This window comes from Thermobia domestica, chromosome 5 (assembly GCF_964235325.1).
Source record: "Thermobia domestica chromosome 5, izTheDome1.hap1.1, whole genome shotgun sequence".
Lineage (NCBI taxonomy): Eukaryota > Metazoa > Arthropoda > Insecta > Zygentoma > Lepismatidae > Thermobia > Thermobia domestica.
The window spans coordinates 151,517,309-151,532,721 of record NC_137458.1 but is presented as its reverse complement, the minus strand read 5'-3'; the positions used below and the strand labels follow the sequence as shown (position 1 = coordinate 151,532,721).

Below are 15,413 nucleotides of genomic sequence, written 5' to 3'. Positions count from 1 at the left end.
CATCAGCACTAATTGCCGCCCACAATAGTAGGTTTGTTGGTGCCTGTAGTGAATCCTGCGATTATACGTTGGCAAGGTCAATAAATACGATTTTAAATGTTCGGATAAAAATTGGATGCAAATCAGCATCGAAATCATCTGTAATTTATTAAGAACTCAGTGTGAATATACCTGTGTTATTTATGTATTTATGAATGTTCTGCCCAAAGGCAGATTTCTAACTGACTTACTCTAACTTAGCTAGACGACGCCACTAAACCAGTCATTAAGCCATTAGTAGAATGCTCTCCAGGTTTAAGGAGAAACCAAGGATAATGTGCTTTCTGTTGGGAATACCATGACAAAATGGTGGTGTCAATCGTAATACTGGATGAAACACTTATCCTGTGGCGATGTACGTCAGGAAATAAGAGTATTCAATCCAGTATTACGATTGACACGACCGTATTCGCAGCGGAAATCATATTATCTTTGCTTTCTCCTTAAATCTGGACTTCGCTTTTTTAGTGTAAGACTTGGAGTAGACGCATAGGTTGATAATTAGGGTTAGAAGTACCCTGTCTACAAGAAATACGTAACTATGGGTGGCTTCATTACACAAGTTGGCCAATCATCTGCGCTTGTCATTTAATATTCCTCGGACAGCGCTATGACTTTGTATGATGTCAAGAATCCAGAACTTGACAGATAATTGTTTACACAATTTTAAAATTTTGGAATTTCACTCTAATCTCTTAAGAAGTTACTTTATTAGCATTTGAGCTAAATGCTACTGCAACCAACAATTTAGAGTAGAACCTGAACTACTTGTCTTCCACCAAAACAACATGGAAGAAGCGTAAGTGCTACCCACGTCCTGATCTACCAATATTACTATCGTTGGTCTGTTGAAATTTAATGTCTCTTTTCAATATTGATGCTATATGAAACAGAACTTTCTGTCTAAAATGGGATCTGAACAACTAGTTGGATTTGTATCCGAACCAAATACCCTACCGGAAAACGAATCCAAGGCCACTCTCACATAAAGCACACTCGTTAGCCATTCATTCACAAGAGAGAACCAGTGCTACTGCAGTACTCATCATAGATGTGTTTGTTATACCATAGTTTATCCTCCCCTCTGTCTCTCTTATCCATATTTTTGTCAATTAAATGAAATATTTCAATTTTATGTCCTATGGTTATGCCGAGTAGGCTACAGGTGATGATAAGAATGAATGAAATAGTGGAATGAAGAAAGTACAACGAGATGAGAGTATCCCGAGAAAATGCATGCGCATAGTGTTTTGTCTACCACAAACCCCACTTAGCACGAACTGAGATCGAACGAGGGACTCAACTCACCAGAGGTGAACACTCCACCATTGAGCCACCGCTCTTCTCCCCTCTTCAAAAGTAGTAATACAAGAGACTATGAATTAGTGTCCACAAGGTCTAATGTATGAGAAATAAGCAATGCTTTCTGATATGAGTAGTAAATGAGAGTGGACTAGTGACTTATATTATTACTTGGGAACAAAAATTGTAAGTACTCTTTACTTCCTGAAGAAGACAACCTTGAAACATTTCTTGCAGACATCGTAACGTAGGAAAAGAAGAAAGAAAAAACACGTTACACTTGGCTCAAGGTATACGTGGTTCCTCTCTCATTGAAGGAAGGTTTTCTGTAGGACCACTAGTTGATCTACTGCAACAATTCATGCTTAGATTAAAATACATGAACATTAAGTGTTTTGTTTATGTTTGAAACATGTGGTTATCGCTGGTATCTAGTGTTGTTTTACTTGTGTACGCAGTGAACGGTAAGCAACGATATTTCTTAGTTATTCTAAGAAGTGCACTTTTACTTTTCTCATTTAGGTTTGTAGGTGATTTGTGATACCTACCTGGCTTATACTGTCTATATTATGTCGAAGCTAATGTAAACGGTTGTTTACTTGTCTTATAGTTAAAATTACCGGGTTCAGATCTATAAGTAAATGAATACGTATAATCTTAATGTTACCAGGCCATAGTTAAAACGGTACGAAATTATTTTGCTAACATTTGTATTCTAACGGTGTTTGAGAGCTCTCTCGTGGCTAAGTGGTTAGTGTACGCGCCTTTGACGTGGGGGATTCGGGTTCGATTCCTGGTGGGAGCTCATGTGGTTCGGATCCCACAAGAAGCTGTAGGTCCACGTCTTATATGGCTTCGCTGCTGAAAGGTAAACTAAACTAACAATCAAATCAAATCTAATTGTGTTTGAGGTTCGTACTAATGTTACCTTTATTAGTTTCGGGAGAACTCACTTTTTAATCAAAAGTTTAACAAGCACGTTACTTCCTTTCGCGTTTTGTCCGTGTTCGAACTTCAATATGACGATTTGTATTTAACGCCAATGTAACAAGAGCCTATACCTTGTCGTCAGATCCGAACGACATGCACTATCAAGTGGAACCAAGCATAGATTTCCAATACTAAGGACTCGGACACTATGTATTTATTCTTGAGAGAGGTATGGAAGAACGTGGGTCGATACCACTGTATAGATCTCATTGTCTTTTGCAGCGTCGGTGCTCAAAACGAATGTTAAGACCATCTATTTTGAAAATAAATTTTAAAAAACACGGAGGGGGGAGGAGAGTGGAGTCGAGCGATCTGAAGTGTTAAGCTGATAACCATCAGGGTTTCGATTTCGATTTATATTTTAGCATCCCATTCAGAAACGAGTATATATGAAACGTGAGCGTATAGGTTAAAGCAGGATCCGAACCACATAATCTCCCACTGGGAAATGAATCCAATTTTATCTACATAGCCACTAGAGAGCCTTCATCGGGAGTTCGAGTCCATCTGAAGAGCATGAGCTTTTTTTCTTTTTTTTAACTGTCCTCGATTTTTTTCTATTCAGGTCTGTCAGGTCTGATAGTACGGCACAGCAGTGGTTCCCAACCTATTTTGATTGGCGGTACACTTTACTCAATGCCCACGGCATTGCGACCAACTTGTTTTCTTTATTATTATTAATACTGATATAAATTATAACAATGTATTCGGTAAGTTTCTATAAAGAAGTGACTATGTAGTACTGAACATTATTGCTGCCGTCAAAGGAGATGAAGGTAGGCTACAACCTGTCTCAAAATTGATTTTAACTTCTAAAATTTTACAACACATCTTATGGAACTGACAGTAAGATAGAGCTTTTAAAAAGTAGCGCTAACCTTTAGTGCTGGAGGTTCCTGATTCGATTCCGTGCTAAATTCGATTCGATTCCAGTTTTCGGTGGGCAACACTGTGTGTCCGTGGATTGTTTTGGGCGAGTTCTCCAGCTTTCTTTCACATTCTAATTTCACTCTGTCGTCTATAATCATTGATGTTCATTAATCATCCGTATCGTCTCGATTAAATAGTCTTCGTCTCGTCTTATAATTTCGAGACAGCATTGATATCAAAACTCAACGAATCGAGGCTTGTCGAGACAAGAGCGAGATAGAGATATGTACTTGTGATTCGAGACGAAACAGAAATTTTGAGTGATCTTGTCTCGAATCAAGTGCAGTTTAGGAAGTCGCAGTCTCGTCTCGAATATTGAGGTTAAATACTGAAATTACGTTTACTCAAAATTTGGAGCTTCCTTGTGGAGATGTGGATAAAGTATGCGTCTTTGACGTGGGAGACCCGGGTTCAACTTTCGGTTTGGGCTAATGTGGTTCGGATCCCATGTTAATCTGTAGGTTACCGTTTCATATAGCCTTGCTGCTGAAAGGGACCTAGACTCAATTAAACAAATAAAGTCTACTTAAAATTGTTGCGTTGTTTAGTTATATGTAAGATAGGAAGGATTAATCTTAGATGGCTGCAGTCATAGGCATATACAGGTGGAAAATAGGGGAAAAAACAAGTGTCACTTGGTAAATTGGAAGTATTTTAAGGTTTGCATAATTTTGAATTAGAATTTAATACAGTATCGTGCCGTGGGGGGCGAGCGGGGCAGCGGCCTCCTTGCGCCGAAGTAAAGGGGCGCAAAATTCGGGAGAAAAAGGGAAAATATAGGAAAATTTACTTGGAATATATGTATGGGGGCGCCGTCGTATATTTTCGCCCCGGGCGATGATTTTCCACGACACGGCACCGATTTAATATATGAGTATTTGATTCCCTTTGCAGTAATTTTAAACATACTCAAAGAGCATGTCGCTAACATATTCTGAAACTTAATTTTGTGAAGCAAATAAACAAGGTTTCAATTCGCAACATGATATTTCCGTACACAGCTGGGTTAGTTACTGATTCTTTTTAAGATATAATTTTTGATTTTAACAAAATATGACAAATTCAAACCTGTTTAGGAAGAATCTGGATGAATAATAATAATAAACATGCTTTGATTTTTTATATTTGAATCAAATGACGTTCTCTACCTCAAGCTGAATATTACGAAGTATGAACTGCCTGTCGGCCCAGATTCTTGGGCGTTAGATTAGAGTACACGCCTCCAGAGCATGAGACCCAGTTGGCTTGATTCCCAGTAGGAGCTCATGTGGTTCTATCCCCAGGTATCATATGGTTTGGGTGCTCAGAAAGAACGTTAAACTTCAAAGCAATTAAACAAAATATTAGAGTATCTACTTAATATTGATACTGGTAAATATAGTATTAAAGTGAAAAAATCAATCTCAGCTAAAAACTAAAGAAAAGGAAAACTAATAAAAACTTAGATGATTCATTTGCTCTATAGGTCAATTGAGAATTATAAGATATTTCTTCCACTACATTTTAAAATGAATTGAAATACAGCGTAACTTTTGATATATGTTTCCCACTTAAAGGAAATCTCTATTTCACGTAGATAGCAATACTAACCGAATTAATGTCGAACGGAAAGCATAATAAACATGTAAGTGCTCCAATCACAGTTAATACTGTACTTTGAGCTTTAAATTGGATTTTTTTCTTTGTTTTGCGTAATCTATTGATTCTCCAAGATTGTATCTAAAAATAGTAAAATATTACTCCACTGGAAACACGGAAACATACACTTTTGATCGTTAGGGCAATCAGAAAATCACGATAAATACTTATACAACGTTATGAAATAATATAAGAAACGAAATACTATATATTTAAAGTAGGATCCGAACTACGCGAAATTTGGGAGTTTTGAATCTAACTCATTTAGGGATCCAACTATGGAACATGCCAAAACTATATATTATTGGAAATTTGCTGCTATAGCTATAGTACTATGAAGATTGAAATTAACCGTAAAGTTGCAGAAAATCTTGTGTTATAAAGTGTCGGAAAAGCTAAAGTATAAGAAAACATTTTAATCTTTTGAAATAAACATTAGTAGTAATTTATTATTCTGTATTTGTTAAGATGGTGAACGTGTTTTTTTTTAATGGATATGAGAGCAGTTGAAGAAGATAATAGATAGATAACAAATGAAAATTCATAAAAATTGCATTACAATTCGAATAATACTGTTTTGGTGCTCTACTGTGCTGTCTGACATGCGGTGTTGAGTAACAGATTCAACATGGAAGAATTAAACTATAATATTAAAGTTGATTCATTACAGTTAAATGCCCATTTTCAGTATCAAAACTATATGAGACAAGGTCTGATACTTCAAACAGAATCTGAATCATTAGTCGTGTTAGTAAACTGCGAATAAACTTGATAAGCAACACTCAATGAGTATTGAAGTCATAAAAATATGCACAAACGGTAGGAACAAAATACCTTAGCTACGAAGGAGTACACAATCTACAATAAATATACAGTCAAAAGTGAAGTGAAGAAATATACAAGAAACTGGAAACTGTAAGATGATACTATTTATACACATTTGGTTTCACATGTTTTTATCGATATTATCAAGACGAGATCAAAGCTTGGCCCGCGAAACAGATATCGAGACAAGCATCTATTGATCGAAATGAAATCGAGACTGAGACGACGATTTTTGACTTGAGACAAACTGAGACTGAAACTGCTGTTTGACGACCGAACCGACACCGGGATTTTATGCAGTCTCGTTTCATCTCGTCTCTAATAATAATACACAAAAATCCCTGTTTATAAACTCAGTTCAAAGTTTTCTAAGGAATTCATTTCATACGGTATTTCACAACTAAAAACAAATGTCTCCAGATTATTATTATTATTATTATTATTATTATTATTATTATTATTATTATTATTATTATTTGCCATAGTCCGCATCACACTAAAATTTTATATGTGAACATTTTTATGGAAGTGTTAAGTGTGCTCAAACTATTTATATTTAATTAGTTTTCACTACGGATGTAGTCGTCTGCAAAAAATGTCTTATCAATAAGGGCAACGTAGCGCAAAAACAGTCCAGTTATTATTGTTACTGCCTATACACGTAGTAAAACTGGTCTTGTGCGAACATGTGTGACGATTTTGCCCTTGTAACAGAAAATACAAGACTACAACATCGCAAACGCTATTTTTAGTTAATGAACAGATAACCTTAATTTCTGGTTAAGTGACTTTTTTTTTTTTTTTTTTTTTAGATTCTTCACCAAACAGTACATATTAAGAGTCCAATTAGTACACATTAATGATTTGAGTCTGTGGTTCACCCTTTAACAGCATTATTCTTTCTGCGCTGTTGATTCGAGCAGTTCTACATGGAGATGTCAATACCGGGATTGTTTAAGCACTGTTCTACAAAATAATTTAGAAACCTCTCAATTTTTTCGTGATATGGTGCATCTTCAATAATGGAAAACCAACCAACATCGATATCAAATACAGGAAGAAATGCTAGAGCAGAATACATTCTCAGTCGAGCCTCACCTCTAGAACTGATTTATAATCATTTGTGGGCCTAATTTCTGAACATTCCTGCAGAAGCACTGGCTTGCTCGAAATCCAATTAGATTAATTTTGGATTCCAATCATTAATATTAGCGTTCACCAAACTGAAAACTCTCTGACACGTCTACTTGTAAGAGGTCAAATATCAAACCCAAGTTACTTCCAATGTCTGAGTGTGTTGTTTATAATTGGGCAAACTGCCGACTACAACACTTAAATGTTCCGTCCATAAAAAATAGTGTGCTCAGTTGCATACTGTTTTCCGTTCGCAGTGCAAAATATCAACATCCTTCCTTCTTCCGTGGTGACATCTCCAAGCAAGAAGTTTGTCTCATCATCTATCTTTAGAATATACACACGTTCCACGATGTGTACCGCAAATGTCCCACTGTCTAAGGAAAAGTTTTGAACAGTCCCGCAAATGTCCAAAAAAAAAAAAAAAAAAAAAAAAACTGGTTTTCTTATTGTATCGCAAATGTCTTGATATCTACACTTTATGAGGGCATTAATATTCCCAAAATGGAACGGAAAAATAAGTGTACAATTGAAACATTTTTCCGAAAGCAAATATTCCTATAACAAATTAGTTGTGGGAAAACTAATTTGTATTTCTCAGTTCATCACATAGTAGGGAATATATTTTTCGAAAAATTTCCCTCCAGTTTTATCTCCACGATTTTTTTATAGTCCGCCATTTTAGACAAAATGAGGATTAGGCCAAACGAGTATCCTTATTTCGCCTAAAATGGCGGTAAGTAAAAGTTAAGTATTGTCATCTATATTCTCAGAAAAATGTAGAAGTAGGTTGGTTTTACAAGAAAAAAAAAGTACAGATAAATAAATGAATGAATGATTATGGTTTAAATGGAGAGGTCAACATCGAGGCTATTTGACACTTAAGAGCATAGATAAATAAATGAATGAATGATTATGGTTTAAATGGAGAGGTCAACATCGAGGCTATTTGACACCTAAGAGCACAGATAAATAAATGAATGAATGATTATGGTTTAAATGGAGAGGTCAACATCGAGGCTATTTGACACCAAAGAGCACAGATGAAATGTAAAGTCGAATCTTTGGGCTACATCAATCATTTCTTTGCTAAACAAGTATTGTTTTATTAAGAAAATGTACAAATATATATCGAATTACGAATTTTTGAGGGGATCCGGACTCCGTGGACCTCAATGTGGGTCCGCCCCTGGTAGATTGTAAAAGAAAGTTGAACATTCCTATGAAACGCAATTCAATTAAACATATCAAGCAAGCTTTCCCTACCACATGCAGGGATTTATTTGTAGCCAGGGAAGCCTGGGAATTTCCCCCCTTCTAAGTTTTGGTTTCCCTGTCTCTAAGTTTAATTTAGTCTTTCCAGCCTGGGAAGATATTTTCCGCCTTTCTTAGGCTATGCAATCTGTTTTAAAGTACAATGATTCAACTTCATGTTTTAGTAACTTTTTTTTTTTTTTTTTTTTTTTTACTTTTTTAGTATGTTTATTGTCGTGAACTATGCTGGTTTTGTTTATAGAATTGTTTCTAGAAGGAAAATCTTGCAGCTGATACCACTGCTTATCATTCTTCATCTGAGTAGCAAGTAATAATAATAATAACAATAAACCGTTTCAGTTATCAGTGAGCAGTCACTGCAGTTGTGAATTGGTAGCTTCTTCGTTGACAAGCACGTTATAAGGAAATGGATATTAGACTATATTTTAATAAAAGAAAAGCTCCTGAGGATGAAAAGGCAAGTAATTCCGGTACACAAAGTAACAGGCTTTCGTCTGAAGGTAGTACAACGTCGGAAACCGCATTAAAAAAGTGAAAAAAAAATGAACTTGGGGGTTGCCTATCAAACTAGTACCATAATTTCAAAGTAGGTAGGTTTAAAAACAACGTTGTCCCAACCCCACTTTAAAGTTGTTCTGCTATACGGAACACAATCTTGCATAAATATTCCCCCCTTCTACAAAATCCACAAATAAATCACTGATCACATGTAGTTACATTTTCGAACTTCAACTGCGTACATACTGTTCTGCGATTCGATCACAACCCTTTCTACCCAAATTCTCATTTCGATGAATCACGCGCCAAGTGAATTTTGTGGTGGACAAACACTGTGTGCGTGGGTTTCTCGAGGTTCCCCCGTTTCGTCCCACTTTTTAAATTCCACTTTTCATTCATTTCTCATCACCGTTTGCTTTAGCCTAGTCGGCATAACGCGGGACGTGAAACAAAGATTTCATTTCATTTCTTTCTTTCTTTCTTTTTTCTTTTTTTAAATTTCAATGAAGGTGGCTCTTATCATTATTTTTCCCGATCCTTTTAATTAATGACTTCCATGCTTTGAATTTTGACGCTGTCTACTGGTATTTGTCTAAGTGATATCTGCCTATTTAAAAAAACAAAAAAGGAAAAAGAAAAAAGAAAGAAAGAAAGAAAGAAAAAGAAGCAGAAGAAAAAACGAAACAACTGTATATGTCAGGGATGTCCGGTTGATTTGAGAAACCTTGGGCAAAAGTAAATTGCTGGACCAATGATGTAAGTAACAATTCCTGTTCCACCATGAATAATTATTTTTGCCACTTTTTCATATCAATGATCCTACTAAATATTATATATATATATATATATAAAAGAGAGAAAATCCACGGACATCATGTTGTTGACCGCAAACTGTTGTTGCATAACCATTCTTAAAATTGCATAGGTGTGTAATATTTCATTAGGAAGAGGAAACAGAATAATGTTGTTCCCTAAGGTGAGTTCGTGCTGTGTTCCAAAACAGCTTTCCCTTTTTGCTCGAGACTTCATGAAATTTGTTGGGAGTTATTACCACACTTAGTGCTGCTCATAAGAAGAGAGTCGAGGCAAGAAGTACTTTTTCAAATTCCAGATGACAAACATGACAATTCTCGTCTCGATTTCGAGATGACAACTGAGACGAGATGAGAAATTACTCTAATCTTCTAACAACACAAGTTCACCCAAGTCTTAGGTCTTAAACACCTTATAGTGTTACATGATCCATAATAAAAAAAGAACAACTATAGATTAATAAAGTCATTGTACGAACACAATGATTACTAATAAAACTCCAACTGACCAAAGCAGTATATATATTTTAAGACTATATATTTGTGTTACATAGCCGAAACTGTAACACAAATCTATAGTCTTAAAATATATATATACTGCTTTGGTCAGTTGGAGTTTCATTAGTAATCTTGAATTCTCCAAAGCTGCAATGGATAATTTACAAGTTGAAGAACGCAATAAAGAATATTTATCAATGTTTATAGAAACGCAAGTTATTACACAATATAGTCTAATAATGAGAATAGTTTAAATGTTGTTAAATTACGACCTTCATAGACCTCTCGTGGCACAGAAAACTTGCAGATGAAATTAAGAAAAATAAATTAAGCTTTAATTTTGTACATAAATTTACAAAACGAGACGGGAAAAGTGTTCTGAGAATCTAGTCAATGACGTGATACAAAAAGAAACTTATTTCTAGTCTCGTGTAGCAACACTAATCACATCACCCTTATAGATCGGACTTAGTGCCAAGTGATTTCCACCAGTTTGTATCCGTAAAATAATTCCTCGGATCCATCAATGGCACAACAATGTTGAAGTGAAGCAGGTTATCCTAGAATAGTTCAGACATACTGACAAAGTTTTCTATGCTGAAGTCTTCAAGAGATTACTTAAACATTGGGATAAATGTATAACTGCTGTAGGAGGTTATATGGAAAAATAAATGTAGTTTCCGCTCGCTGAAAGTTGTTCGTCTATTTTTAACTTTATTTATTTATTTATTTATTTATTTATTTATTTATTTATTGTTTTTTTTTTAAATTTTTACAAAAAGTCCCGATGTAATTTAATGTCACACGTAAATTTCTGATGTTAACTTACCCGCTTCAAGTTACGTACAGAAGTCGGTTGCATCAAAGAATTGCCAGTTGAAATCAAGATTGCTATTCCTTTTAGTACAGAGGGTGATACGTAGACCTACATAGACCTACAATTTAGAGTGGAACCCGATCTATCATAATAAGTTCAAATTTCAACATTCTTCTACCGGTAATCGAACCTAGGATTCTGTGCTGGTGTTGCTCACGAGGCGAAAAATAAGGTTTTAGAGTCTCATCTCGTCCATTTTATAAGAGTCTTGTCTTGTCTATAACGACAACGTTGTATATTGAATCTTTTTACTCGTAATCAGGGCAGCAATGCTCAAGCATTTTTGCCATAAAATAGAAGGAAAATATAATGTAAGCATATAATTATATGTAAGCATGTAATTATGTCTAAAAATATAATATCTGTGGATTGATATATATATATATTGCTGTTTGTACGTTGCAATAGTGATGTAAACGGTTGTCAAGGAGATGCTTTATATATAATTGAGAAGAGAATCGCCATGCCAGTTAGATGTCTGATTTTAAACTGTTATGTAAAATAAGTAATTTCTCATCAAATATAGTGTTTTAGAAGTTGAGATGCGTGTATGTTTCAGTCTAACTATTTCTAATATACGTAATAATTAAAATACATGAACACATATACGGACTGTAGCAATATATATGATTATTATGTCGTCTTGAGTTTTGGAAGTAGTCTCGGAAGAATTTTGCTCTTTACTTAGTAAGAGGAAATTTAAATGCTATGTTGGGTAATTGTTGGTTACTTGGAATTATTTAGAAAAGTAACGATATATATATATATATATATATATATATATATATATATATATATATATATATATATATATATATATATAACCCAAGTTCCTTAATCAACGTATACCTAAACAAACATGTGAGCTGCTCTTAGAAAGGATGTATTAGTAATTAATTCTAAGAAGGCGTACATAAATTGGACTACAGAAATCCTAAGATACTGACTAAACTTGTGACGTCTAACAGGTATAACTAATATAATAGAAATAGAAGTATAGAATTAATCAAACAAATTCATAATTTACCACATTTTTTAATATGAAAATAAAAGTTTCTTGATAAGAAATAAGTGAATATCCCATATTTTTCTACAATATTATTGGAATTTAACAAAAAAAGTTCAAAGATAAGCCATATTCGAATTGATAAATCATTAATCTGAATAAAGTGATATAGGCGAATGTTAATCCTCATGCGTACTTATTGAGAAGAACTGCATTTATAAACCTAAAATATGCTGTACGAATATCAGACCACCTATCAAGATGAAACTGATACTAAAGTATATAACCTTTTCAAGTTATTCATTACGTCGCTAGCACGATGACAGTACGTAGTATGGTTAATGAGATATAGCTAAAAAATAACATTAAGTATTATATTTTAATTTTAGTTTAGCTAAAATCATGTGTAGACTTGACACATACATTACTCGATAGTTAACATTGGGTTCAACAAATTGATATACTTTGATTTAAATTTCTATGCAAAATTCATATACTTGGAGATAAATTTCCATGCAAAATTGATATACTTGGAGATAAATTTCCATGTAAAAGTTATATATTTCGATATAAATTTCCATGCAGAATTTTCGAGAATACCGAGAAGAACAAAAGAATTTTTATGGTGTTAAAATACATATCTTGTTTGTCTTTACTTTGCTGCAAAAGATTATCTGTTTATTTGTTTGTGTGCTGTATGTGCAAAACTCACAGTGTTAACTAGCAGATTTTATCTATAGTTATCCCTGTTCTTCTAACTGTTACTCCTAACAATAATACAGATATTCCTATAAGTTATCCACATACTATTTCTAATTTAAACAATTTAATAGTATTTCATAAATAGTTTAATCGTAAACCATGAAATTATATAATGATATACGACGAATGTTCAACTTTGGAACTTTCATTGCTTTTTATCTATTTACAAGGAGAAATTAAATATTCAGATCGCGTTATATATTGAGATTATGTTAAATTACATAAGAAATAGAGTACGGTACCATTATTATATATTAGATTAAAAGATCTACATTTAAACTATATTTGTAATTTAATGATAGTGTGTAATGACTTGCTTATCCTTAAATATTGATAATTACTCTTTCTTTGCAGTTACAATCATTTTAGCAATTTATTTTGGTAGATTTACCAAAATTCTTTTATATATTTCAGCCTGTCTGTCTGTCCGGAGACAAAAAATCTCTAGAATTACATAGTCAGTCGCCACTAAATTTAGTGAAAATATAGATGGTTAAAAGTTAGGAACCCAGTTCTGTTTTGGAGTCAATACTACAATCGAAAGAGGTGGAAATTAATAATTATCGGTTTTAACGTTGATTTCACATTAGAATAAAAATTGGAATAGATAGCGAGAAACGATTATTTGTAGCCAATTAAGCGTTACAAAAATATATTTCAACCCTACTTTAATCTTTCTACTGAAACCGGAACTCGTACAAATCAACCACTTCCAGTTTTAACGTTGATCGTTACAGAGTGAAAATGGTAGCAGGTAGCAAGAAGTGATTTTCAACAATGTATTAAGCGTCCCAAGAATATAATCCATCTCCACTCTAATTTCTCTATTAAAACCTAAAGTAGAAGAAAATCAACCATTCCCGGTGTTAACGTTGATCACTATGATGTAGAAATGATAGTAGATAGAGAGAAGCAGATTTCTGCAATCGATTGTTTCAAAAATACATTTCATGTCCATCACTAAGTCTATACTAAATCTGAAAATGTTACAAATCCACTGCAACTTCCGGTTTCAAAATTGATCTACATAGAGCATAAACTTTAAAAGGCAGCGAGGAGTAGTTTTATGTAATGAATTCAGCATTCTAAGAATAGGTATCGTCTTCTCTCTTAATCTTCCATTCAAACCGAAAGTGGTAGAAATCAAAAACTTCAAGTTTTAAAGTTGATTGTTATAGAGTAAAAATGGTAACAGATAGCGAGCAACAGTTTTCTGTAATCGATTAAACATCCCAAGAATATATTTAATTTTCACTCAAATCTCTCTACTAAAACCGAAAGTAGTAGTACATTTATACCACTTCTGGTTTAATAATAATTGAGATAATATCATACCATACTAACCAGACTCTTTCACGTGGTGTACACATGACACTGACACTTGTTATGTTATAAGTTATGTAATACTATTAACACATTGTCTAAGATCTAAGACTTGTGTTAACTGGTGTTTCCCATAACATTTGTGAAATTCCTTGTGTCTCGTCTCGAATTTAGAAATGTACTTCTCGTCTCGTGAGTACTCCTAGCAGGAACTCATATGGTTTGGATTCCATGTTAAGTTGCAGGTCCACGTCCCGTATAGATACTGAAAAAGACACTAAACTCTAATCCCACTGTCACCACTCCGTGCACCAAGAGGGCGCACGCTAATTGCTATTTTATTGTTCTTAACCCTAGAAAGACGAGGGGGGAGGGTAATTTTGCCCGCGAATACTTTTTTATTTGTTAATACATTCAGGACTCTCTGGTTTTTTATTCTTGTTTCTTTTGATGAAAGGTTCATTTTCGCTTTTTAAAAACACATTGTGCATTGTTTTTTATATAAAAAAATAATTCATGTTGGGCGGGCCGGTTTAACCCTCCCTTGGTCATACGTGGTACCCATCTTTGTTTTCCCCAAAACTCCTTAAATTTGTATTTTTATATCTAAAACTTCTATTACTATTTTTAAAATGTTAGTTTTCTCCTGTATATAAACACTTAGACTTTCATAGAACTTGTCGAGGGTCAGTTATAATACTGGTTTTCTGCATAGTATTATAAGAAATTTAGGATGATATATAAGCAGTTTTATAGACTGTATTTAGCCTGCTTTTACAAATAAAGAGCACAATTCCTTGAAAAGTTTCTTTTTTGAAATTTAGTTAAACACAATTCAAATTGCACAAATATACGCAGAAAGTTACTTAAAAACCAGCGCGGGCAAATTTAACCATCCCCCCCCCCCCACGTGGTATTTCACGCAGCAGATGCGAGCATGGTCTTTCTAGGGTTAAACTTCACGCCAACCGGGAGAGTTTTCTCCTTGGTAATTTTTATCAATATTTCATATAATCGAATAGTAACGCAGAAATATATAAGACAATTCGAAACACCCATGGTCCTCAGAAGGACTCGAATATCGGATAGATTGTACCTTGTCATCCAGAGCTCAGCTCTAGAGACCAGTCAGCTCTTGCTACTGGCGCCACTAGTCCAGCGAGGAAGTCTGCTCTGGAAGATATTCCAAAAGATATGTTGCTCAACTCCTTTGAAATTTTAAATTTTTGAATTGCTCAAACCTACCCTTTCTAGCCACGCTACTAGTGAAATACCCATATTTTAAAATACTACCTTTATATGTTTGTGACTAATTCCTTTTGACAATGAAACCTCTGAACTATAGTATTTAAAAACGTGTCGTTTCCGCTGGTCTATTCCAAATCTTGTGTAGATATGCCAGTTCTCATTAATTTTTTTTAAAAGAATTTGTTATATTTTATTCAACATTTCAGAGGTCGTTTTGGATCTATAAGATAAACATTGTCAGTAAGCATTGGTAAGA

At 34.1% G+C, this 15,413-nt stretch overlaps 1 protein-coding gene across 2 annotated transcripts in view; it reads left to right on the top strand.

Moving 5' to 3' along the window:
- Positions 1 to 1,640: 1,640 nt before the first annotated feature.
- LOC145686181 (pancreatic lipase-related protein 2-like) overlaps positions 1,641 to 15,413 on the top strand; it is a 73,460-nt gene continuing 59,687 nt past the window's right edge. For both annotated transcript variants that reach the window (XM_081759202.1, XM_081759201.1), the window contains exon 1: positions 1,641 to 1,805. In XM_081759202.1, the coding sequence (XP_081615328.1) occupies positions 1,754 to 1,805 (52 nt within the window). In that variant the 5' untranslated portion in view covers positions 1,641 to 1,753. The remainder of the gene's footprint in view (positions 1,806 to 15,413) is intronic.